Below are 26,409 nucleotides of genomic sequence, written 5' to 3'. Positions count from 1 at the left end.
AGGAGCCAGCCACAGGCAGGCTGCCTTGCTGCTTGCTTTGGTTGCAGTGGAGAGAGAGGCACAAACAGGAAAATGGAAAAATAAACTGGGGAACCTGCCTCCCTGTCTGCAGGCAGCTGGTGGGAGCGGGAGGGCCTGAGCTCGCCTGGTCTTACAGCTCCTTGCTTTGGGCACAATTAGTTCTGTTGGGGAATTCCTGGGCTGAAATAGGTTAGCTGAAATAATAAGGGTTTTCATGTGAGCTTGGAGTTGGTGCTGGTTTTATCCAGACACTGTTGTTCAAGTATTTAATTCCTGGGCCTGGCATCTGTCTTGGGGTAAGTATGGGTGGGCAGCCCCGGCCAGTCCCCAGGAGGAAGAGCTTTGGTTCCTGACTGGGCTCAAGGGTTTGGGCACCAGGGGGTTAAATGTCACAGTAATTAGCGTAATAATAAATAAATAAATAAATAAATAAATAAATGAGAGAGAGGGAAGGATTACTGCTGCTGCTTAACCAAGTATGTGGAGAATGCCTTCATGGCTAATGCACCTGGTAAAACCAGCACCCTGTGGCTGCTTACGGCCGTGAAGGGTACGGATATAAATGTGGGCACGGGTTATAAAGCTCTGAGCCCCTTCCCCTAGCCCTGCCCCGGCCGCCTGAGGGGCTCCATCGCGGCAGTCCCGCTTTTCGGCGAAATACGGCCCCGCGGCGGGGCTGCCCGCGGCCGCGCTCCTCGAAGCAATACGGCCGGGCGGGGCGGGCCGGGGCGGCGCCGCTCCTCGCAGCGCTCCGGCGGCGGGGCCGGGCCGCGGCAAGATGGCGGCCGAGATCCACTCGCGGCCGCAGAGCAGCCGGCCCGTGCTGCTCAGCAAGGTGGAGGGGCACCAGGACGCCGTCAGCGCCGCGCTCCTCATCCCCAAGGAGGACGGGGTCATCACGGCCAGCGAGGACAGGTCCGGGGCTGGGGTTGGGGCCGGGGCCGGGGCTTCAGGCCCAGCAGGAGCCGGGGGGGAGGGTGAGCTGTGGGGAGCGAGCTCCTGGAAACCCGTCCCGAGGGCAGAGAGCAGCCCCTCAGCGCCGGGCACGGAGCTGCTGCGGTGCTCGGGGTGCTGCTGGGGTCCCACAGGGGCTGTGGGGCGGGGGGCAGCCGGAGTGTCCCGCAGGCGGGTGGGAGGCAGCACAGGGTGGGGGAGCTGCGTGAGGGCTCCTGTCCCACAGCTGAGGCACTGGCTGAAGGAGGAGCACAGGAAGGTGCACTCTGACAAGGAGCTTAGTGGTTGGATCCTTTCGCTATTTTAATCTCTCGATTTGCATTGTTTTTGCATGAGGGCTCGTTTGAAAAGCCTGGCCCTATGAGAAGCAGGGCTGAAGATCAGCAGAGTTGTGGTTGCACCTGAACTGGTAAAATACAGAGTTTATCGCTAGGTCAGAAAGAGCAAACAGGCAGCCAGCAGCAGCACACGCTGGCTGTGTAACCTTGCTGCTAGCCAGGGCATCCGGGCTTTGTGTGTGGGGGGCAGGTTAAATGTGTGCTTACCCTGGTGTAAACGAAGCTCACCAGATATTGTTAGTCTATCAGCAGCTGGTATTAAAGCAACCGAGTCTGTATAGGGTATGGTGTGATGCTCCTCTATCAATAAGGTAGAAACAGTCAAGTTTATGATGCTTCTCAGTGACCTGGCAACACGTATCTGCTATTAAAAATACAAAGGTACAGCTGTGTGATTCAAGCTGATTATCAGCACTTCTGAGAAATCAGGAAGTTCTGGTCCATCTCCTCTTCAGTGCAGAGGTGGTGAGGACTTATTTTTCATTGGCATGCTAGGAATTACTTGCTTTCAAGTGCCAGTTGAACATTCTAGAAACCAAGCGATAGAAGTAGTTGAATTTGGCAGAAGAAAGTCTTAAGTAGTTTCTGCTTTTGGTTCCTATTTAGTGTGTGTGTGGTAAATAAAATGCAAACACTGTTCTTAAAGTGGCTAATTGGATTTCTTCCCCAGACTTTTTTTTTTTTTTTTTTTTTCTGGAAGATTAGTGTGCTTAATTCTTAAATGAGTTATCAGTTATTGGGAGTAAAGTTCATCACTGAATTCCGAAAGCCTGGAGTACAAATGCTATAAGTTTGGGGTAAATCAAGATATTGTTTAAAGGCTATTTGAAAATATTTCTCTGAAGTACTTGGAGTCAGGCTTCTCTTCCAGCCTCTGGTACGTGGGAGGTATCTGGGTTGTCTTTCCCAAGTTTCTAGGGTGCTGGAAGCATTTGGCACAGCATTAACAGAATCTGAGTACTAAAGGTATAGGTGCTTATCAGACTATACAATTGAGTGTTGAGCCATGACACTAAATATTGTCATGGCCTGAAACTGCAGCACATCGCCCTGTGTGATGTGCACACAAAAGGTGGGTATTTAAGGGAAACTTTCTGAATTCTGTGATTCCAGAGGCCACAGGGAGCAGCACCGGCCTTCTCAGTTTGATTCTGCAACTTAATAGGACTTCTTAGGGTTCAAAATGCACTGCCTTGTAAAGAGGTAAACAGCTTTCTGCACTGCACTAATCCCTGTGTAAAATCAGCGGGATTTAAATGTTGACCCTTTGAACTGACAGTACACATGGCTCCCTGTTGAGCCGTGGCTGTAAGATGGTCTTGGTCTCTTCCCTCTCTCTTGAAGTAACTTTCTGTAGCACGTGTTGGATGGCAGGTTTGGGCTGAGGCTCAGCAACCTCATTATTCGCCCTGTGGGTGCAGTTGTCCTGTTACCTTGTCCTGCGCGTGGTGAAGTTGGCTTTTTGGGTGGCAGTATGTGTGGTTGTGTGGAGTTCGTGATGTGCTTCCCAAGGGAGAAATAGCAGTTGCTAAAGGGTTCCTATCTGAGTTGGACCCGAACAGAAATCGTGGTGCAGACTTGCAGAGCCCGGTCACAGACAATGCCAGTATTTAACCTTCAAGGCCTCACGTTGAAGGTTAGCAGTCCGCGTGCTGAGATTGTGTCGGTGGGAGCTGAGAACACAGCTGCATCTTTATCTGGGCACGTTTTGGTGTCAGAGCTGTGCGAGGGGAGCAGGGGCTGTTGTCTGCTTTGGTGCGTGTTAATTTCTAGGAGCAGCTTTGGACTCTGGAGGCTGAATGCTTGCAGCATGCCCTAGTATGGGAGTTTACTGGGATCTTTAGGCTTCCAGACACTGTTGCACTGTATTGCCTCTAATCTGAGGTACTCCCACAGCACATCAAAGCCTACTCGCTCACATATCCTTCACTTACAGATGAACATATTATCAAACTTTCTGCTCTCTTGTGTGTTCCATAAAAACGGGGCGTAGGTGTTAATACTGCATAACAGATCATGCTGCTAGCAGCAAGCAAACAGGGAGCTCAGGAAGCAAAAGAGTTGCTATGTGCAACCCCTTTGAGCAGCGTGCTCAAGAGTGGGGCCAAAGTATGTTTGATTAAATCTTAATAAGCCAAGGCTGGCAAGTATTTCATAATAACCAGTGAGAAGAATGTGTTTACAAGTGAGTAGCGAGGAAAACATTGGTGTGCAAACACCCTCTGGGAACGTTGCGGGTTATCGTGCTGGTAGAAGAGCTGGAGTTCTTTCTACTTTAAGGGATATTTTCTGCAGTAAGAAGTATTGGATCCTCAAAAAAAACAATAACAGAACCATAAGATACTATGGCAGATCTGTGAATACTAATAAAAATCTGGCTTTTCAAAAAGGATTTGAAGCTGAAAGGAAGGCAGGAGTATCTAATTTTGCAGTAGGAAACTTGCTCTTCATGAACTTTTCTCAGAAGGTGCCTGGTGCGGATGGTGATCTCGGCGCCCGTGCAGGCACTGTGTCCTCCCCAGCTCCCAGGCAGCGTTTGGAGCAGCGTGCGGTGTCCCTGGGCCAGCTCTGGGCTGGGGCTGGCTGCTCACACGCCCAGGAAGGCTGCCGGGGGCTGCACAGGTCCGTGGCACAGTCAAGTCTCTGGGCTTAGCCTCGAGAGCCTTGTTCTCAGCAAATAGCTACGGCAAGGTGCGTGCTTCCCAGCTGTAGCTGGGGATGCTGAAGGGTGATAACGCTGGTGTGGGAGACTAAGAGTGGTGAGATGGAGGTAGGGTATTTGCAGCAGCCCGACAGCATCTCCAGTCGCTAGCATGCCTGCAGCTGGGTGCTCTGTGGCTGTCAGCAGCTGCTCTGGCATTGAACCTCTGCTTGAATCGCAGCAGTGTTCCTTCTGGTTAAGGAAGTTCAATGTTGGTCAGAACTAATGCTTTAGTGAGCAGAAATGGACAGAAAGCACGATTTGCAAGCAGTGTCCTTGAATTTGCATTGTGCTGTGGTTAAATCAGCTTCCTAATGCTGTTTTGGGAACAGAGGCAATAGCGGTCTACACACTTCTACTTTGTTTTGACTGCCAGGAAAATGCAGTCTGCTGTTCCTGCCGGGAGAACAACTGGAGTGCCTGATTGCAGGTGGGAAAGCAGTGCAGTGGTGTGAAGGTGTTGGGAAGATAGGGCCAGCGTAGCTGCGTAGTACCTGTGTGTCTGTACTGGAACAAGTTTGGATTTGCCTGCTACTGTTTCCTCACTTCTCCCTCCCTGACATATGCGTTTGGCTTTTAGAGGGCAGCTCGTGCTGCCTGAGCCTCAAACGCTGTTGGTTTGCTGAAGGATTTTTTCCCCTCTCAGCCCCGCAGTTTTTTCCTCTATTATTGTCAGGTGCTTATTTGTTCTGCCCATGAAACACCAGTTGGGAAACAACAAAAATCATTAGAAGTTGGCAAGGCCACATTCGGTATTGCTTCAAGATGTTTTGGGGTGTGTTTTATATTCCCTTAAAACAAACAAACAATCCGAATTACTCCTCTATGAATGTGCATGCTCTCCAGCTGCCATCAACTTCTGCTTCAATGATCAATGTTAGGGGGGTTTGCAGGCCTTTTTTTTTTTTTTTTTTCTTCCTGCCACTCTCAAACATCCGAGCCTTTTGTAATTTAAAAGGTATGTTTCTGTCTCTGAGTAATCCTTATTGGCTTTTGACACTTTCACATCCGTGCCCAGACTGCTTTCAAACAAAACTGTGTCTTTCTAGGCCCTTCATAGGGAATGTGTAAGGAAAGGTGCGAGGTAGCCAGTGCTTTCCTGGTATTGAGCCCATTCATGAAAGAAAAACTGAGTTCTGAGAAGTGCTAAAAACTCGGTTTGCTTTTCATTTGGTGGTTCTCACAATAAAATACCTTCGTGGTAGAAGGGTTTGTGGAAGTAGCATTACTGGAGGACCTTTTGTTCTTGAAGCTGGAGCTGCTACTTCACAAATGAATTTTCCAAGCAAAAGGAGATGCGCCACAGCTTACAGATCTGGAGGAGAAAAAATTGAGAAGTGGGGTCTTGACACAGGCCGATAGTCAACTGCTATGAAGCAATCTCCAAGTTTGCTCAGAGCTTTATATAATGAGATATAAAGCTGTCTCAGGGCTTATCTTTGCGAGCATGAGGTTAGCAAGGTGTAAATCTTATTTAACCCAAAATAAGAAGCTTTTGGAAGTTAATTTTGCAAGCTTTTGCAGCTCTTTGCTTAGACTGTCAACTCTAGTGACTGTTGTTAATGATGACTGCACAAATTATACTTCCCAGAAGTGATTTGTTTAGAAAAGCACATTGTTTCCTTCATATTAATTCCTAGCCCAGTGTAATCAACCGAAGTGCTGGGAGGAAACAAAGCTTACTTTGGGAAAATCAGCAATGCATTATGTCGCTTGCTATGGCAACTCTTAGTCTGTTTACAGCAAAAATAATTACATGATTTGGGCTAGAAGTGGAAGAGTTGAATTAGTAGGGGTGGAAGCTACTGTCTGAGATGTTCAGGACAGCCTGAGTGTAATGCAACTGCTTTAAAAACAGATTAAAAAGCAGTTAAAAATCAACGGGTGCTAACCCCTACTGCCACTGCCATTTGCATCACGAGGATGACTTGGAAGCACTGTCCTTACCTTTTCTCATCTCGGTAAGAAATGGCAGCTGAAGCGTTAGCTTTTTGGCTGTGAGGGAGGGTGTGGGTTATAGTAAGGAGGAAGTAATGGTTCTGAAGAGGCAGCCTTAATGCAAAATGTTGGATGAGCTGTAGTAATGCACATACTGATCTGGGGGAAAAGTGACTTGATTCAGCAGCTGAAAATCTCGGTGATTTTGGGGCAGTGTGCACTCAGCTGCATTGACTTCAACTTTCAGAAGAAAGTAGGTTAAAGGTGGGTATTGTCTGCTTCATTTTTTTAATGGTATTTTAAAGGAAAGATGAATGACAAAATTGGAGTGTTACCTTTGGATCCTCAGCCTGTTCTGAAAAGTTCTGGTCCTGATAGCAGATACCTGTTGTCTTCTGTGCTCTTTTTGTTAAGCACTTAATAATGATCTGGTGTGGTTTAGCAAATCCATCCCCGAGCTTGATGTTGTTAATTTTAAATTCTAGCCTTTTTATTAGTTTAAAAGTAAATAGAGCAACTCACCTCCACGAAGTCTCTTGAAAGCGTTTCCAGGTACATGCATTTACAGATCACTTAGTTTTCCATTTAGGAACGAGGAAGTTGAATTTAAACAGTAATAAAGAAAGCAAACAATGGTTTGGAGAGGAAGTTTCGGGTTGATTTAACCTTAACGCTGTCTACATGTGTGTTCTTGATGTAAATTCCCCTCAAACGTGTCTGTTGTAGGCACGTGTTTAATTGATGTCACCTTTCTGCAAGAGGCTCTTGTATCCTTCCTCTCAGTCTGACAGGGGTATAACACGAAATGTTCTCACAATAGCTTTTCCTCTCTATCCGTGGCCTGATACAGGAAGGATACAAACTAAAAACAGTTTACAGAGAGCCTTCCTATGCTGTTCAAGTCTACACTGAGTTATTTCAATTCCCACTTGACCGACTAATCGAGCCTGCTCATACTTTGTCTAGAGGAGCAGTGCAACAGAGCTGTGCTGATAAGGATGCTTGTCCCTAGCATTCATACATGAGGAAGTAGAGGCAAGGCTTAGAAGAAATGATACGAAACCAGATCTGCTGTTCTCTTTACGTCACTATTTGGAACTGAAGATGACAGTCAAGTGCTGGAGTAATGTGCTGGCCTAGAGGATGAGGTGCTTCTGTTACTCATCTTTGGTATTTGGCGTGCTAAAGGAGGACTTGCAAAGAGAAGCTATAAAACTTTGGAAGTTCAGACTTCTGTAATGGACTGTTTTGAGATTGATTTTAAAATGATATCAAATACTTACCAACTGTAAAGCAAGCTGTGGTTTGCTCTGCCAAAGCATGAAAGTATCTGCAACTTGAGTTCAACTTAAATCAGCAAGAACTTCAAAGGAATTAAAAGGGTGCAATGCATAGCAATTTCTGAGGCAAACTGAAGTTGTATTTCTATTTCATACTTAGTGAAAGTCAAGGTGTAAGTAGTTCTGAAGGAAGCTCTTCAGAATCCACGGATGGATTTTCTCTACTGTTCATCTGGTTGTGCTGGGCTACTGTCACTCCTCTTATGTTGCCACTGTAGCTTTTCTGGTGGAGTAGCACAAAAGCTAAGGGGAGCGAAGCTGATATTTAAGTAATAAACTGGTTCAGATGCAAGGAGGGATGTGCTTACAACTGTCTTCTCCCCGCTCTTCTCATAATGCAGAACAATCCGGGTATGGCTGAAGAGAGACAGTGGACAATACTGGCCCAGCATCTATCACACCATGTCATGTAAGTAAAGTGCTGGACGTGATGGCCAAGTGTAGCATGGGTCTTGTACCCATGCTGTGTGGGAATACCTCATTCCCCTTTCCTCAACCACTGCATTCACCTGGGAGCTTTTAATTTTGGGAAATTTGTAGCAGTACTAGCTCAGACTTTAGTTTGAAACTGGGTGTGTAGTGGATAAGATCTCAGGAAGCATTCTGTTAAGAGCCAGGTCCTTCGGGTAAATAGCTGTGTGGATCTGCTGCTGAAGATGTCTCCAATGCTGGTATGTAACTCATCAACTGACTACGTAAACTTTTCAAACCATTAGCTGAAAGTCCAGATGTAAGAATTTTCTCTGCTCTCTGAAGTATGTATGTATTTTATTTTTTTTTATCATCTAGATTATTGAGAAAGCAGTACTGAGTAGCAGCTTCAGTTCTGCATGGATCTTGTGTCAGTATTAAGCATCACCTAGCATGGGTGCTTTGCTACAATTTGTGTTATTAGAGTAGCTGCCTTGACACATACCATCTATATGAAAAGAGGACACACAATGGCAAAGTAAAGCAGCAGCAAAACAAAGGATGCTCTTTGGAATGGCAGTTTCTGAAGTAATTTGTCTTTTCAACTTCAGACTGATCTGAGTAGCCTAGGATCTAGATTAAAAATGCTAATTGTATTCTTTTTTTTGGTATCCTAATAATTGGTCTGAATTACAGCAGTTTTCCATTTGTCGTTTTTCAAAACAGATTGTGCTATTCACATTGTGCTCTAAAAAGTCTTTTACAAAATCAAGTATGCCTGTAGTAGTTCAAAGGGATGGGCTTGTCCTTATGCAGCATGATCACTGTAATATCTAGGCTGTCCTTCCTGTGGCTTTAAATCTCTGAAAACACTTAAGGCCACGTTTTCTGAGGGTGTTGGAAAGGAAGGTATTGATTTAAAACATCATTATTTTAATCCTTGTGATTTGCAAGTTAAGCAACTTAATAGGCTTTTTTTTGTTTTTGTTTTCCAACAGCTCCATGTTCGGCCATGGCTTATCATCATGACAGCCGGCGAATCTTTGTAGGCCAGGATAATGGAGCTATCATGGTAAGGTGCTGTGACTTTTCTTCAGCATGCGGTATAAAATTGCTCATGTTGCCCGCAATCACCAAGCGTTGCTGGCAGCTGCTAACTTGTTCTTTCCCTTTTTTTTTTTTTTTTTTTTTTTTTTGGAATGCAGTTACTACTAAGTAGTTGAACTCCTTGGCAGTTCACCTGAGATGCATGTTGGAGGACTGCAAAGAAGGATTCTTCTGGCCAGATGTGAGCCAGCTAGCTAGCCTCAGCAAAACATTGAGGCAATAGTGTAGCAGTGGGCCCAATTTATGATGCTTTGTAGGGAATTACATTGATGAGTGCATTAAGTTGAGCGGCGTGCTGTGCTGCTGCGCTAACAGGGTTTGTGAACTGCAGCTAGCTTGCATCTGGCCAGAAGTATGGATCTGTCTGTATCTAGCCATGCATGTGTCTGGGTTTTTTTGCTGCAGACCTTTTTATGATGTGGAAATTTCAACACTAGCTCTAAAATTAAAAGAGGCAAGGTTGTTTTTAGACTTTACTTCTCTTGCACGCCTAGAGAAATGTATTCCCATCTCTTCTGTCAGGGAAGTCTCCTTTCTGCTTCGCTATACTCTTGTTGTAGTTTCTCTCCTGGGGAATGGATACGTATAGAACAGAAAGTGTGTTTGTATTCTTCCCCTCTTGGCAAAGGAGAGGAATCTTGTGACTATCAGATGTTTTAATTGATTCATTTCTCTATGAAAATAAGGTCAAAATAACTTTTCTGTAAGGAGCCAGGATACTAAATGAACATCAGGAATACAAATAGTTAACTATGAGTAAGCTGAGACTTTTACGATTTCAGGAAGTCTAATGGATCAAATAGAGAATGCTCTTACATAAATCTGTCTCTTTGTTATGAAATCTCAGATCCTTATATCCAAAATGCTGCAAGATGGAGTTCTGTTTGTTCCTGCTGGGGACAAATAAGGTCTCATCTTTTATAATATCAGTTCAGAAAACTCCGTCCTGGCAGCATATTCCACACTGAAGATGCAATTCCATACAATAACCATACTTTGCAGTTGTGGTATCAGTGTGCTGTGCCTCCAGCCTGACAAACTGTTAAATTTTAATGAGGATATATTGCTGCTATGTAAACTCTGTTCTGTGAGGTTATTGCTCTTTTTTTGTGTGTCACTCTTGCTTATGTCACTGCAATATCGTTTCTAACAGTTCCACTTTGGTTTTAGGAGTTTCATGTTTCAGAGGACTTCAATAAGATGAACTTTGTGAAGACCTATCCAGGTGAACTGTTAACCAGTGTCTGCACTAATATATGAGTGAAGGGGAGGGTTCTGAAATGCTTGGGGAACTGGGCAGTGTCACAGATTAACCAAGTCCAAATGTGCTTTAAATCTGACTAACCTTCCAGTTGTCACTTAGTTGGGAATTACTGCTGTAAGATAAATGTTCTGTTATTGAGTAATCATCAGTCAGCTGAGTCTGAGTTGCAGTCATTATCATTACATGCGCAGGCTAATGATGCATTGAATTTAATGAGCCAGAACTAGTGAGTTCAGATTTTGCTCTTCAAATAGCGTAGCTATACTGCGGTCATGTGTAGGGAAAGAGCTTTCTAAAGGTGTGTCTCGATAGGTGCAAGTTCCATTCATACTTTCTGTAACCCATGGGCTAGATGACTTCTAGGTTAAGATGAGAGTCCCTGCCTTCTCTGTCATTTGGGAGAGCAGTAGGGATGAAAAAGGCCGTATTTCTCTGGTACATGGGGAACAGGATTATTCTAATATTTATGGAGATGTTATTTTCAGCATTTGTGCATCCTTAAAAGAAATACGAAGCAAGATTGCTGGTTAAAAATGGAAGAGTAATGCAGAAGGGCTGAAGGAGACTCTTAAGGGCTACAGATTATATAGCAGAACAAAGTGCAGTTTGTCCTGGGACTCCCTAGCACTGATAGAACCAATGTTCTTGCTTACAAGAAAAAGCCTTGTTCTTAAAAACAAGCCTCCGTTTATCCTAAGGTGGATGACAGCTCGTTCAAGAGAAATAATTGCATCTTGTGGGGCAGGGGAAAGTTCTTTCTAAAGCTCTTCTAGCTTCTTGCTTAGTGGCAGCTTTCTAGAAAAATCTGGTGGGATTTAGTGGTTGTCATGGGTACTGGTTTGAATGTTACGGACCAGATAGGCTTTCAGGTGCTTAAAAGAGTGATCTCAGTATAGACCCCCTGGGATCAGGAAAGAGGCACTTAAAGCAATTAAGCTTTTTAGATTTGTTACGTTCCCCCAAAGTCCTGGCTTCCTAACTAAAGGAAGCTGAGAGATTACATGTTGCTTTATCAGAGTATCTTTGGTATCGGGGCTGAACTCAACTTCTCTCTCTGTGGGAGAAAGGCTTAAGTCAGCTGACTGATGTGTTTGGTTCACTATTCAGCAGGCATATACCGAACAGAACAATGTTAGCCTTTTAATTTAGAGAACAATGATAGCCTTTTAATTTACTTGCCTAGAGGCAAGTACAACATGATGGTAAAAGCAACTTCCTGGAGCATTGCTTAGATAGCATCTTCGACCTATGTCTCTCTGAACACAAGAACACATCACTTCAATTTCTGGAAAAAACTACCCAGAATCTTTTTTTCTTCCCACAGCTCATCAGAATCGAGTATCTGCTATTATTTTCTGCCTGACATCAGAGTGGGTTATCAGCACTGGTCATGACAAGTGTGTCAGCTGGATGTGTACCAGGAGTGGGAGTATGCTGGGGAGACATTATTTCACCTCCTGGGCTTCATGTCTACAGTATCCTTTGGAAATGATTGCTGCCTAGAAACTGGAAAAGTTTGGTTCATTTAGCTCAACTTGTTCCTTCCTTTTAATCTAAAAAGCTAGAGTTAAAATCTCTTGCAAGCCTGCAAACTTGATTTTGATGAGACATTAAATACTTCTGTTTCTGTTAGCTTTTGTTAGATTGTAGAGGGGAAATTGTGACCTTGAGTTAGAGGTCTTAGGTGTTGTTAGTTCCTAATTTTGAGATGTGAGTCTGCATCTTGTCAAATCACTTCATTCAACAGATGCCAGTGTACATCGGAGTCCTACCTTTAAGCTACAGGGTACATCAAAACTTGATTTGTTACTAGTACTAATTTGTCTGTGCGCTTTGCTTTCCTGCAAATTGCTTCTAACTGCAGCGTTTGTGGCTTAAGAAGTCCTCTTGTCTCTCCAGCTGTAAGCATTTCACGGTATTCTTTACCCTGGCAAAAGACGAACCCAGTAGCTAAAACTGTAGTTCATATGTCAAAACCTCTGAACGTGACTTAAATCCCTTAAATCCTAATAACTATTTTTTTATCAGTTGCTAAGTAGCAGTTTAGATGTGACCCTACGGTGATTGGAGGTGCTGACTTGGAGTACGAGGATTAATGGCGGTAACATTGTAGAACTGGCGTGGTTCAAAATCTGAAAGATCAACTACATCTCTTCAAGAAAGAAAGACCTCTCTAGAATTACTATACGCCTGTGGAGTGCTGAGGAACTAGGAGGAAAGCGAACTGTTTGTTTGCCAGCAGCCTCTCCAGCATTCTGAGGTCTCATCTGTGTGGACCCTGCCTAATTGACTGAAGAGGTGACGGGGCTGTGTTGTGGTGCTGTTGCCCATTGCTGCTGTCCTCCTAGAGTTAAGGGGTTTTGTGTCCTGTGAACGTTACACACACAGAGCTCACCGTGCTGAGTGTGGTGCAGAACTGGGTTAGTACTGGTGTGTGTGTTACGAGACTAACTCACAGAGCAGTCTGAGAGAATTCGGTCTCTCAGAACTTCTGAGAGTCACTGAATGCCACAGGTATTCAGCAATTTACAATAGTGTTAGCTAGAACAGTTTATTATGAAAATGGAGAAAAGAATCAAGATCAAAGTAAATTTCCACTGAAGACCATGGCATTTGGAAATACATCGTAATTGGTCATGCCTTTGAGTTGTGTTTGGAAGAAGTAGCGTTCTGGTGTGTGGGTACTAGATGCTTGGTGTCTCTGATGAGGAGGTTCCTTAGGACTTATTTGTTAGTGATTCTGTGTGTAAGCTTCTGAAAAACACAGCAGAGTATGTCATCTTTATTGGATTAGCAGGCATGATGCTAGCATGAACTTTCAAGATGAGGGAAGGATCATGTGTTCAGGGACTTAATGGATTTGTTGAAAGTGAATTGTTTATCTCAAAATTCTGAATGCTTAAGAGATTTCAGAATGTCATCAGATGGCAAAAAGTCTGGTTTTTCACTTATGGTGGGATTCTTGGCACCCTGACTTCTTAAAATTAGTCTTTCCTGTTACGGAGAATAGGCTAGCAGCTGCTTGTGGTTTTTGTGTAGCTCCAGAAAGACAGGTGAGTTAATATGCAACTCTTGGGATATGTGCTGTCAGTTGTGTTTTTTTTTTCTCCTTAGTTCTTGCTTACTTCCTGAATAACATAGGTCATCTAGAAGTAGCAAATGATCTGGTTTCATCTGGCTTGCTATCCTTTGTTTTTTGGAGACAGTAGTCATGTAGTAACAAGAATGGAATATCAGAAAACCATTGTGGTGTAAGGTGACATCTTAACAGATCCTGTGTTAGGATGCATTGTGGCTTTTCTGACAGTGTTCCGTGGAAGAACTCTTTCTGAAATACGTGATATCTCCAAATGCTTTGACAGTCTTTGATAGTGTGTGCAAGGACCTCCATCAGGAAACCTGGAAGTGGAGAAGAGGGAAGGTTAATGAAAAGGAGAGACCATTTCATTTGCTAGAACAGTGGGAGTATACTTCTACTTGTAAGGTAAATTAGCCATGGAGGGTCGACACCCTTGAGTTTAGTTTTCCTATCCTGGGGGTACCAACCATTGTAACACGCTAGGAAACAGAGTTTATGGGAGCAGGTATTTGGTCAAAGTCTGAACAGCACCAACGTCCAGTGAGGTGTTACTGATGGTAGGTCTGCATTACAAGTAGCCTAAGGAGTTCTGGCATCTCTTGTAGAAGATCTTGTGTACTGTAAGTATCTGCCAGAAATGATCTAAATCTACTTAGCCTGCCTTAAACTAAGGAATGGATTATGTCATGGCTTCTCCAGTGGCTTTAGTCTCTTGTTTTCTGTACTGTCTTAATTCCGCATGTAGGGAAGGGTGAGGAGAAGAGAGGAATGAAAAGGATTGAACAGTGTCCAACCGGGTTAGACGTAGTCATATAAAAATGTATCTGGCATACTAACATGTTCTTTTCTGATTTATTTCGGCTTTGCAGCTGACATCTATACTCTGTTTCAATCCCTTAAAACATTTTTAAGAACAAACGAAAGTTCTCTTGACTGATGATCAGATATGACTATGAAACTCGTTATGCATTTGTTGGTGATTATTCTGGACAGATCACTCTCCTGAAGCTTGAGCAGAACACGTGCTCAATTATCACAACACTCAAAGGCCACGAAGGTAAAGTAACTCTCTTAATTCCACTTGACCCAGGTTGTAATACCTCCATGTATATCAGAATGGGACATCCACATCTTAAGGCTAGATACTGAATAAGCAACTAGTGCGACATACTAGTTACAAAAGCTTTTCAAAGCTACAAATACTGACTGTTCCTTAAAGAACAGATGCAACCCTCCTGTGTGGAAATCTCGGTCCTATATACACTGACAAGTATTTTTATTGTAGATGAGAAATAAAGGTAGACACAGGCATTCAGTTAGGCACGAGTCATCCACTAGATGGCCACCTTTAAAAACTTTAGTTTCCTTAACACTGAAAAGAAAGGGCGAGAACGTGTTGCTTTCTCTTCCCTTCCTCCCTCCCCACTCCCCTGGAGATCTTCTAGTATTAAAATAGCTTGGGCAAGACCAAATCTAGATTCTAAAAAGCAGCTTAATTCCTCCCAATGAGGACTTTAGTGTCGTGATCAGTCTATCATGAGACCCTAGTTCATGTTTTCCTGTGTTAGCAGAAGCTAAGCTATACGCAAGAAATCTAGAGAGCCTACTAGAATCAAATGTCTATTTGAAAACAAATGTCTCATGCTGCGTATCATAGCTGAAGCCCTTATGCCAGATGAAGATCCAAGTAGTCTGTAACGTGTTAGAGCTACTGTCTTCAGTAATGACTAAGGAAGAACGCAAATTACAGAAGAATGTATAATTTAATAATATGCTGAGAGAAATAAGACTTAACTCTTCTCACGCCATCCTAGCAACTTTCAATTCAGCTAACTAGTTTGCATCTGGGTAGGGCTGAGTTACTGGGTCATGAGACTGGCCCATTGGAAAAGGCTGCCTTTTCCAACAGCTGTAAGCATAGAGCAGACTTCGTAAGCTGGGTAGGTTCCTGCTTTGCAGATGACTAAAATGACAAAGCTCACTGTGAATAGGAAAGGCAAACTGAAATTTTCCAATGATAAATGCATCATCTGCTTTCAAGCAGAATTCCAGATTGCTTCAGTTAAGTGCAAAATAATTATCCTGGCCCTGCTTTACCTCTACGTTTTGCAACAGTCTGTATTAAAATGCAAAGCCTTGATAGATGGTATTGTTAGTCTGAAAGCAGCACGTCTGGACATGGCATTACATACAGTATGTATTTTATCTGCTGAGTCGCAGCGAGCTTCCAAGCGCCTACTTCAGCAGCACTGTCTGCAGAGCAGACAGCTTTGGCTTTTTTTCCTTGAAGCAAAACAGATTGTGTAGCCTTCTTCCCTCCAAGTATCTGCCTGATATTCCCAAGGCCTGGTAACTCTAAACCTAATCAGTAGCTAGTTCTGAGTGTGGCTGCGTGTGCTAGACTAAAAACCTGACTTCAGCTTGTTTTCCTTTCTAGTTCTAGCCTTAGCTGTGGCTTCATAAGCAAGCACTGTTTACTCTGCAGTTTAAATGGCTTTAGAGCTTGTCGCTCAGTATCATCTTCCAGAATTCTCCACACTTAATAGCCTGCTCTGTGTAATGCTGAAATAATATTTAAACTGCTTTTTATGGAGCAGATGGCCACTGTTCTCTGAGACAACTGTTCCCAAATGGGTCAGTATGAAAACAATATAGTCCTAAAGGAGGCAAGTCGACTCTTGCTAGAGAGAGCTGGAAGGGACTGATTTGGGCTGTAATTACCACTCATCTTGCTTTCAGACTAACAAGGCTCTTGATGACAATTGTGCAATGGATATCTGTAAGGGGAAAAAATGTTGCTGCAACCACAGAACTATAGATGGCATGAGTGAGAGAGTTACTTCTGTCTCCTGTCTATGTTACCATGCATATGGGGTTTAGTTTAAAACTCCTACTGTGAGATGGCTAAATTCTTTGACTATTGAGTGGCACGGCCAGGCCTTCTGAAATCTCATCTCGTAATTTAGTATGTAGTATCCAAATTTGCTAACAGACTCCCAGTGAAAGGGAGTCTGCTTCTTTTTCCAACTATTTTAATGTTAAAAATAGTTGTGTAAGGGGCTTGGTTTACCTGGGAATACTGTGCTCTGTCCAGTAAGCACTGACCAAGCAACTTACTGTATTGTGTATGCTAGTCTCTGCTCGGCAAGCCTTAATGCTTTTTACCTTCCGAAGGTCACACAGCAGCCTGCCAGCTCTTAAAACCAAGCGCAGAAATACAAGGGACAGAAAACTCCTAAATCAAACTTTCTGAATTATGCTTGATTTCTTTCTTCATGGGGGTGTTTTTGTTCTGTTCTCAGTGCTTTTTGCCTCTGTAGCAGGGTTAGCGTTTGTTACTGTGGTAAGGAAGTATGTCAGGTTTCACTTCAGTAGCCTGGGGAGTGACCCCCTTCAACCTAACTCAACCTAACCGTAGAATGTTCTTTCCTAGGAAGCATTACTTCCCTGTGGTGGGATCCTGTTCAACGACTGCTCTTCTCGGGTGCCTCTGATCACAGCATCATCATGTGGGATATTGGTGGAAGGAAGGGGCGAACGTTGCTGCTCCAGGGCCATCAGTATGTAATGGTGTCTTGTCTTTCCTGCATATTCTGTAATGAACACAGAGTCCTAGGAAGACCAAATAGCATGGCGAGATATGTGAATCTTTGTGAATAATGAAGAAGAAAGCTTTTTTCAGAACTGAAGACTTCTGAGGGGGAAGAAGGGTAACTAGTAATTGGAAAGCATTACTGATAAAGCTTTTTTGGTTGTGTTAGTTGGATAATGAGAATATAACATAAAAGTAGATTATAGAAAGAGGTGGGTGAAAGACCTAAATCGTCTTACTTGAGCTTTTACATAAAAGTTGCATGCTTCTGCATTATGTAAACACTTCACTGAGTTGCTTGTGAGGACCTGTGAGGTGATAAACTGATTGGCTAAATTACTGAGATGGGTCACTGGACTTCAGAAAAGCATGTCACATCTCTGCTGTTCTGTAGATTATGTAGTTAGTTGTCTGTATTTAATCAATTTTGTATTTTTAGAGAGACGCTACCTAGCTGCCTCTCGTAAATCTAGGGCCTGAATTCAGTCTGCCAGGCAGTTCACCACCGAAGCTGTATTCTCCTTAGAAATGCAGTGGTGGTAGAGATCTTGTTTATGTTCAAAGATGTTTTTGTATAGTACATTCTCCTCTTGTCTAATTTGTAGATGCCTCCATCCACCTTTGATCAAGACTCATAGCCATAGTTCTAGAACTCTTGTTAAATCTTGAGGATTTAGTTTTATGGCTAAAGAACTAAAAATAGAGTATCGGTTACAAAAGAGTAACTAACGTCAGCAACTGGAGGACTTTATACTGCTGTTACTGCTCTATCATGTGTCCTGCTGAAGACTTAAAACACTGTTAGTTTCTCTTCAAACATCACATTTAGCATCAGACTTCATACTGAATGGGAAAGTAAGTTCTTCTGAGAAGCAGAATGGCTTTTCTAATTCAATTTAGATGTTGCAAAGCAGTTTAATGTTGAGATCCTTTGTTTAGTTTCTTAGAGTTGACTTTCACTTTGCCATGACTCTTTGTTTAGAATTAAACTTACTGGTGAAAGCATGCTTTCATTTGCAGCTACAGACTTACTATGATTTATTAGCAAGACTGGAAACTCCATCTGCTTTCTATATGTATCTTGAGATAAATATTTCTTTTTATTTTTCCAGTTGTCTCTGCTCTGATAAGTGGCTCTCCTTGCCAACAGAGAAGAGTATTTGCATTCACACTCTGAGCCAGATTACACTCAGCTCACTGCCAGTGCTTTTCACCAGCAAGTGTTAACACGGAGCTGTACCTCTGGTATTCTGGTCAAGCCTTAGAGCATGACAAGTTCTAGTCAACCTTCTGGTGCGAGGGTAGGGCTTACATGGCAGCATCTCTTCACTCGTCTTCGTAGCTTTATGTAGACTTACCAAAATGTCTGGAAATCAGTTTTAGCATTCTAGATAGCTTTACAAGGAAAAATCAGGGTTTTCTGGGAAACTAAGCTTTGTTTAAATGAGTGTGGGTAAATAGCATATCCTTTGTTTGCAGTGACAAGGTGCAGGCTATCTGCTACATCCAGCTGACACGGCAGCTAGTATCTTGTTCAGCTGATGGAGGAATTGCTGTTTGGAACATGGATATCAGCAGGGAAGAGGTAAGATCATGTTCTAGGTCAAAGATAGATTTTTATTTTCCTCTTTGGAGGCTGACATGGCTTTACTTGGTCTGTTCCACAGGCTGTTTTTCCTCGTGTTGCCTGAGACTTTAAGGCTGAATAATACCTTTAAAATCTGCTCTGTTCTGTTAGCTGCCCATTGTAGTAGGTAGATCTGGGGGACACAAGAGGTGCAGGACGGGCTCGGCACTACTTCGCTGCTTATCTCAGTGAGACAACATGTTCAGTCTGGAATGGCCACAGCCTTTGCTGCTGGAACACCCTGATGCAGGCAAGCCTTAGCAGTAAAGAGATTAATGGGCAGTGCTTCAAAAGTGTTGAAATAAGTTCTCAACTCATGTCAAAGCATATAAAGAAGTGATGCTGTTTTCAAGATGCACTTCAGAATGTAGAGATTCAGTCCTCAGACAGCTTTTTTTTTTTTTTTTTTTAAAGACCCCAAGACACACCAACTGAGCCTGCCATGCATGTTCTCTCTGCATCGATTTGTATCCACCACAGGGGCTAAAAAGATTTGTGTTAGCACAGTGGTTAAAACATAATTATAAGGGTTAATGTTGGTTGCCCTCGTAAAGCTGTATTTAAAATTCAACCTTCCCTTAAATGCTTTGCCTTCAATGCAGCTATTTAGATGGAGAACTGTTTTGACCTATATTGAAGTGTCACCTTGAACACGCTGAATGCTGTATGTGATGCTCCTATTGTTTTTAGCATGAAGATCTAGCTCTTTAAAACTTCCAGAATTAGTGACTTCAGGAATCTTCGTGCCTGTGAGCCATTGGCTTATAGTACAATTGGGAAAACAAGATGTGGCCATTTCTATCTCTTCTGGATCTGCATGCAAGAATTAGTAGATGTTTTAATGCGATTAAAATAATTCAGTTAACTTAGTGCAGCTGTGGTGTCTCAGAACTTGGAAAAACATAACTGAGTGTACTGCCTTTGAAGGACTATCTAATGAGTCATGTTAGGGGTATCTTCAAATATGCACTAAGGCACATAAGATTATAAAATAGATTTTTTGGGTAGAAGGAACAATAACTCCACTGGCAGATGTACTATTGATTTTGGACAACTCTAACTGTACATTAGGAATAGTGCTGGCATTGTTGTGGTGGGTTTTATTTCCCGTTTAATACCTCGAAAAAAAAAAAAAAGGAAGAATAGCTTCTGTTAGGGAGAGACGGAAAGTCAAATCGGTGTCTTCTCAAAAACGCTATTAAGGGGAAACAGCTATTGTAAGTAACAGAAGCAATATGGAACATCTCACTTGCTGGAGAGTCATTTTATTTCCTCTGTTTTCCTCCATCATCCCTGCCTCCTGTGCTGGACTTTGCTATCACCATTTACATTTTTTTCCCCACTAGCATGGTGGAAGGAAGGGTGTGAAATCAAGGCTGAAGGTCTATGAATTGGTCATCTGGCATTAATAAGTGCTCCTGGTGAGATGGTACAACTGACAATACTAGTGTTTTAGTACTGTCAACAGTGATTGTAAGTGAAATGAGGAGAAACACTCCTTTGTTCCAGCTTTCTTGTGTCAGGTTGTAGGGAGATTCCCCCATCAGATGAGTAGTTGCATGAAATACACGTTCTAATTCAAGCCTATGTACTAAAAAGTACTTGACACTTTCCATCCCTTAAAAGGATGCTACTTAAAGTATCCCAAGCGTGTTGAAATGTGTGAAAGCTTTAACTATTTCCATTTGGCATAGGCTATTTATGGCAAGAAAAATACGTGGCTGGGAGAAGGGACGCTTAATGAAGATGTGGACAGGATGGAAAATATGGATGATTTCTTAATTATTTAAATTGTAATCCTAGGGAAACAGAAAAGATGATAACTTCCAGAATTTACTTCTGGACTCTCCCTTAGAGGGGCGTGACTGCCTTGTAGCTTCTACACCTTGTATTACACTAGCCCTTAGAAATCATCGAGGAAGCCAGAGCTGCAATCTTCCAACGCTTGCAGCAAGTTTAATACCTCAGATGTTTTAATTAGTTTTCTTATTAAGGCAGTAATATAACGTCCTGCCGTAGGCTTTAAAAGTATAGGAGGTGTGTAGTTCTTGGTAACGAGTCGCTGTAGTTTTGGTGGTGGTGTTTGTTGTTGTTTTTTGTTGTTGTTCTTGTTTTGTTTGGTTTTGTATTAAACTTCCTATGTACTCTACCCTAGGCAATCTATCTCTTTTTTAATATCCAGAGCTGAGACAGGGCCCTTCTCCAAGCAAAACTTTGCTCTGGGTTCCTGAAACAAACTTTCTTGTCCGGCTTATGAGGGAAAAAATATAATCTAATTACTTGCATTTCTTGCTGTTTCGTAGGCTCCTCAGTGGCTAGAAAGTGATTCCTGTCAGAAGTGTGAACAACCTTTCTTCTGGAATATAAAGCAAATGTGGGACACCAAGACATTAGGCTTGAGACAGGTGAGCTTCCTGGTTTGAGTGCATAGCTGTGTTTCATCACCTAAGCAAAAAGCAAACAGAAAACTGCTAATGTTGTTAGATCTTGTATTTTTGCTGCTTTGAAGCAGGAGCTTATAGAGAGGTCACAGCTTCTAGGCAGGGCTAAGAAGTTTCCAGATTCTATGGAAAGTGTTGCATCAAACTTGTAATGCTGGGCAAAGAAGGCTGTGCTAGGAGTGATCTGTTGGATTTCCGAGTGTTTCTATGCACTGGAAGTGTGGACAGCTCATCCTTAAGTTTTGTGTGGAGTGGCACACAGTGCCCTGTAACTGAGCAAACTGTAGTTCAGTGAACCAGTGGTGGCCCTTCTCCTACCGGGTTACAGCGTGAAAGCTTTCCAAATAGATTTCTAGTTAGGTGGACTAGACAGGCATGAAGGCCGTGTTTGTGGCTCTCTCGGACTCCTTTCCTTGGTTGGTTGTCCAACCCTTTTTTCCCCTGCTCCAAGAAGGAGCTTGTGAAAGGAGAAGGGAATGAGCAGGGAGGATACAGAAGTAAACCCATCAGTGGCAAGGCTGTTCAGAACTCCAGAATCCTTGGTCTTCACTTGAAGCAACTGGAGACTTCCTTACATGTTGCTGTTGTTCAACAAACACTTGGTAAAATAGTCAAGTGGTACAATGTAGTGATTTTTGTGGCTTACTGATATTTTTTTCTCTTCCCTGAAGCATCACTGCAGAAAATGTGGGCAAGCAGTGTGTGGCAAGTGCAGTACCAAACGGTCAAGTTACCCAATCATGGGATTTGAGTTCCAGGTCCGTGTCTGTGATTCCTGTTTTGAGTCAATCAAGGATGAAGAGTGAGTATTAAGGAGTAATAAATAAAGTAATGCTGCTGGGATGCAGAAACACCTGTGCTTACTGCACATCTACACTTAATGCTGTGCAAATATGCCAAGCTGACTCTATTAATAGGCCACTTCTGCTTTGGGCACTCGAAGTAGGATAATGATAGAAATACCTCAACTGGCTCTGCAAGTGAATTTGGATCAGATGCAGGTTTACAACTATTTTATCTAGTTTTTATTCCTCTCCTTGAGCCCAGATCTAGGGTTGTAATAAATTAATCTCAAGATTTTTGTTTAGGCTGTTGGTTGCACTTAAAATTGCAAAACAGGTGGCTGGCAATGCATCACAGCTACCAGGCTGTATATATGTTAATTTATGGATTCTTATTGTGAACTGTTCCTACAGCAGTGTTTATCAACAGCCCAACTTTATTTTCCCATGCAAGCAAATTGGGTTAGATTTAATTTGCTGTCTTACTAAACTCTTCTTGGCTATGAAGGAGCACCCTTTTTGTCTTTATACCAACAGCACTTCACTGCTCAGTGTTTTGTCACCTTGGAAATGTGGAGTGCTAAAGGCCAGAGTAATTGGAGATGTGGGGCGTGGTTTTTTTTTTGTGGTTTTGTTGTTGTTTGCTTTTGAAAGGGAAGTGCTATGCCCTACTTGACTCACTATAGCCAGCAGGTAAAAATGTAGCTGAACTTGACTTTGTAACAAGAAATACAAATTACTTATACTATGTCCCACTTCTGCTGTAACATTTTTAACATGCAGGGGAAGACCAGGAATTGTCACACCTGTGTAAGTACACAAGCAATGCCTTACCATGATTTGCTGGTTTAATTCTGTCCCCTTTATTATTTATTATATATTATCAGTTCTCAGGACTGATTTATTAGTGTTTGAGCAGCTTAATTTTCTTGCAAGTTCATTCTACACTGCTGTAATGGTGCCATCAAGCTTCATCTAATGGCTGGCCTTCATTTGACCTGCTCTCTTGCAGCCGTACTTCCTTGGCAACCTTTCATGAAGGAAAACACAACATTTCACACATGTCCATGGACATCTCCAGAGGGCTGATGGTCACCTGTGGAAGCGATCGGATTGTGAAGGTATTCATGTACCTCTTTTCTCTATTTATTAGAGATATGTAATAGAGAACTGGCATTTGTGTATACTTTTTTTTCTGACAACTGTTGCTATAAATCTAACTGTTGTGGGCAGCAAGAATCATATTTGTTGCAGATTGTACTTTCTGCAGCTGAGTGAGGAAATGACCTCTAAGTCCACAGTATGGAGTCTAGCTGTCAGGAATGGTTACTGTTGGTGTCTCTTGGACAAACAAAGCAGGCATCAGAACTGGCAGATTCTGCTAGTGGCCTTAAAGATGTGGATATGATGAAATGTGCAGCATCTGAGCTTCTTGGAGCATTTGCACTAAAAGCCCTGGGTATGAGGCAATGACATGGAAATCAGTCTTATTTCCAGTCTTGCTGAGTTTAAGCCATACATCCTCCATGTGTGCCAGAACTGAGACTGCTCTGGGCTGTTCCTGTTGTTCTCTAAGCGTGTTTATAACAAACTGCATAGGGCTTTTTAGACCAGCCCTGTGAAAACTGCTAGAAGATGCTCCTGAGCCCTAAGTTTGGCTGTTGGTTTGTAAGGCTGGTATACCTATTTGTTGTAATCAAGTCTAGTTTAAAAAGGGTTTGTTACCTGATGTAGAGGGAGATTTTTGTTTACTTCTATGCCTCTTACAGCAATAGCTCTTAGATCTTATATTGTTACTATATAACTCTCCACAATACTTTCTTCCAGATCTGGGACATGACGCCTGTAGTTGGTTGCAGCCTTGCAACTGGCTTCTCTTCACGTTGATCTCATACCTGACAGGTTTATGCACCTTATGTACAGCAATATGCACCGAATGAATGGAATCCTTCTTAAGAATATTACCGCAAACACTGGTTGCTTGATTCTTCTCCTGATGCTGTTCCAGGATGGACAGTCACCTTTGTAGAGCAAACCTTTTCTGTTGGGCTCGCCAGGAGTTTCCTTGGTGCGGAAGTGCAGCCTCTCGGACTAACGTAAAATGGCTTTCCTGCAATATGACGCCTTGATGAAAGGACCTGTTGTTCCTCGGTTTACATGTAGTGTTAACAATGTGCTATCTCTGCTGATATATCCTGTACAGATACCGTGTAGCTTAAACATTATCAGAGTAAAATGAGCATAGTACATTCGATTTGTGCAAGTAGTAAAGTAACTTATTCTCTCTTCCAAAAAGCAGTTCTGTAGAAATACTTTTGAGCAGTCACCGTCTAAACTGCCTCCAAAAGGTATGTTGGTTATTCCTATGGAAGGAGGAAATACTTCAAAGTGGCAGGTAGCTTCTTTCAGATGAGATAGTAGGAGAACCTTTAATCATACAAGATTTCCTTTATTGGCTTTCTTGTAGTGTTTGTCTTCAAATTCAGTCACTAGTGAAGTCACTTTTGTGGGACAACTGTTCAGGTAGTTGGGGAGTCTTCAAACACTTCAAGGCTCTTAAATAGAGTTTTAGCATAGCTAACAAACTCCTGTAGGTCTTACTAAAATACGCAGCCCCGCTACTCTACTTTAAAGACAGGCCGTAGGTGTGAGCCGTATGCTTTGACAACTCTGTAATGCTGTTAGAATGGGAAGCTAAGCAGATCTGCCTTGTTAAATGGTATGGCTAAGGAAAAATGGCCAGCTAAAACTTAGAGACTTTTTTCCTGTGGAAAGGCCGATGTTTGGTTAATGGTAGGGAGCCTGTCTCTGTTAAAATGCAGCATAAATTTAAATACTGCCTTGTTGCTTAAAAACGGATAAACACTGAGAGTTTCTGAAGCAATAATTACCAAGGTACAGAACAGCTGCTGTTTGTTTGTTTTTTTTTTTTCCCCCCTGCACCTAGGTCTGTTAATCTTGAGACTTATATTGATCCTTTCCTATTTCAAAGCTGAGAAGTATGAAGAAGAGCTGGGAGGCTTTTACAACTGCAATTGGCACATACTGGAAATAACTGAGATTGGCAATAAATTGGTCTATCCTTCATATGAGTATCCTGCATTTGAATCCTGTAAAGAGAGCTTTGAAAGCTAAGGTAATATGTCAGAGCTTAAGCTTGGAGCTATTTAGATTCCTCTGAAAACAGGTGCATACATATATGTGTGAGGACAAAAACTGTGGGTAGGTCAGCTGGCCCAGAGTTAGGTGCTGTTTTGCAACTGTCAGAGGTAGTAGGTTCTTTCTGGCAGAGGACTAAAGGGTTAGAGTGTCTTTAAAGCAGCAGTGATCAAGTGGTGCTATGAGTGTTAGTGAATTCAAGTCCTAGTTGTCTAACTTGACACTAATAACCTGCATTGGACCATGCTGTAGGCTAAAATATATGAAGATCGTAGTATATTTAATAAACTGTTATTCACTTTTATTTTAAGCCAAAAAGCTGATAGTCTCCAAAAGGGCATTAGAATCCAGAATATGTTAGTTACTGTTATTTTGGATGTGACGTTGTCTGCCTTTTCGTGGCCCTTTTCCAGAAGTTTTGCTAGGGGTCTTTTGACCTGCTAGCCATGTTGGGCCAGTGAAAAATCATCAAATCCCTCTTTTGTGGGAATCCCAAAACTTGTCTTGCCTTCGGTTCAGGATTTAGCGCTTGTCAGACTGATTTAATTCATCCTTTGATACGTGCTGTATAGCTACTTTTTTTTGTGCGTGAAGGTTTACTTCTAAGTTATTGAGAGAAAGTCAGCTTGTACTAGAAAAAAATCACAGCTTTCTGCTCTGAAGACTTTCAGCCTTGTAAATCAAGAAGGAACTGAGTGTTTGAAGGGGGTAAACAAGCCCTGAGAATGCTCTGCATTTGCCTTCAGAGTTAGTTATGTGGTTTCGGAAGAGAACTGAAGTCTTCCACCCAACAGCACATGAGGCAGAACAGGAGTTCCGTGGCTAGAGCCATTTAAGATGCTGCTGTGCTGTAAGCAGGATCTAGGGTTTTGTCTTAAGCTGTGAGATTAATGTTGATGTGGGATGAATAGCATTTTTTTCCAAACCAGGCGTTCTGAAACTCTTACACCAATGATACTGAGGTGTAATTCGTTTGCAGCTGATACTCCTGAACTTCAGCTTTTTTAGTTCTGATTAGTCCATGTGCCCCTGATCAGCATGCAGCTCCCCCCCCTCCTTGTGAATACTTCCTCTGCTTCTTGACAACCACTTATTTTACATTAAGGTTTTGACACTAGAAAATATATTCTCTACTGCATATTGTTAAACCTAAGGAATCTATTTTCTATAATTGATATACTTATAGATAGTGTCAGTTCAGATTATAGCAAGACAATTATGGCTGCAAAGTCATTAGTCATGTAAGTATACTCCTGGTGATGAATGAGTAATGCTTACAAACCACTGAAGAGATGGTGTTTTTGTTTATGAACAACTATCTCAAAGGCACATACTCCCATGAAACTGAACATATTTCAGCTATGTCAGCTTAAGTGTGCAATTACTGAGAAGGCTTGATTTGAAGCATTACTAATCTCGCTTGTATAACCTCTTTCACTGGGGCAGGGAAGGGGAGCAAAGGGTACTAGTATGTGCTACGTCTTTACTAGTTGTATTTCTGTACCCTGCATAATTAAGCGATGCTAGATAAATTTGTCCCTTGCTCCTTCTTGTCTGTTTTTTAAAACTTTGATTACATGTACAATAAAATATTTCTTGATATTCAATTAGTCTATTTGGATGATCCATCTTTTCTTAAATTCTGTGAACGAACA

The 26,409-nt window shown here is 42.4% G+C and overlaps 1 protein-coding gene across 1 annotated transcript; it reads left to right on the top strand.

The window, feature by feature from the left end:
* The first annotated feature begins 746 nt into the window (after positions 1-746).
* Positions 747-26,361, top strand: WDFY1 (WD repeat and FYVE domain containing 1). Its single transcript, XM_027463972.3, has 12 exons — positions 747-936; positions 7,634-7,701; positions 8,702-8,775; positions 9,981-10,035; positions 11,399-11,549; positions 14,098-14,210; positions 16,587-16,713; positions 18,225-18,330; positions 20,676-20,777; positions 21,485-21,615; positions 22,608-22,716; positions 23,423-26,361. Exons 1-12 carry the CDS (start codon positions 800-802, stop codon positions 23,480-23,482), a joined length of 1,233 nt encoding a protein of 410 aa, XP_027319773.1. The 5' UTR covers positions 747-799; the 3' UTR covers positions 23,483-26,361.
* Positions 26,362-26,409: the final 48 nt, after the last annotated feature.

The sequence above is a fragment of the Anas platyrhynchos genome, chromosome 9 (genome assembly GCF_047663525.1).
Source record: "Anas platyrhynchos isolate ZD024472 breed Pekin duck chromosome 9, IASCAAS_PekinDuck_T2T, whole genome shotgun sequence".
Taxonomy (NCBI): domain Eukaryota; kingdom Metazoa; phylum Chordata; class Aves; order Anseriformes; family Anatidae; genus Anas; species Anas platyrhynchos.
Note: the sequence above shows the minus strand (reverse complement) of the source record. Positions and strands in the feature narration are given on the sequence as shown.

Bases quoted from the DNA above. Each gene is read 5' to 3' on its own strand.
- WDFY1 (XM_027463972.3), top strand. From the start codon at position 800: ATGGCGGCCGAGATCCACTCGCGGCCGCAGAGCAGCCGGCCCGTGCTG. The intron at 7,702-8,701 runs GTAAGTAAAGTG...GTTTTCCAACAG, and splicing joins CATCTATCACACCATGTCAT to CTCCATGTTCGGCCATGGCT. The intron at 18,331-20,675 runs GTAAGATCATGT...GCTGTTTCGTAG, and splicing joins TGGATATCAGCAGGGAAGAG to GCTCCTCAGTGGCTAGAAAG.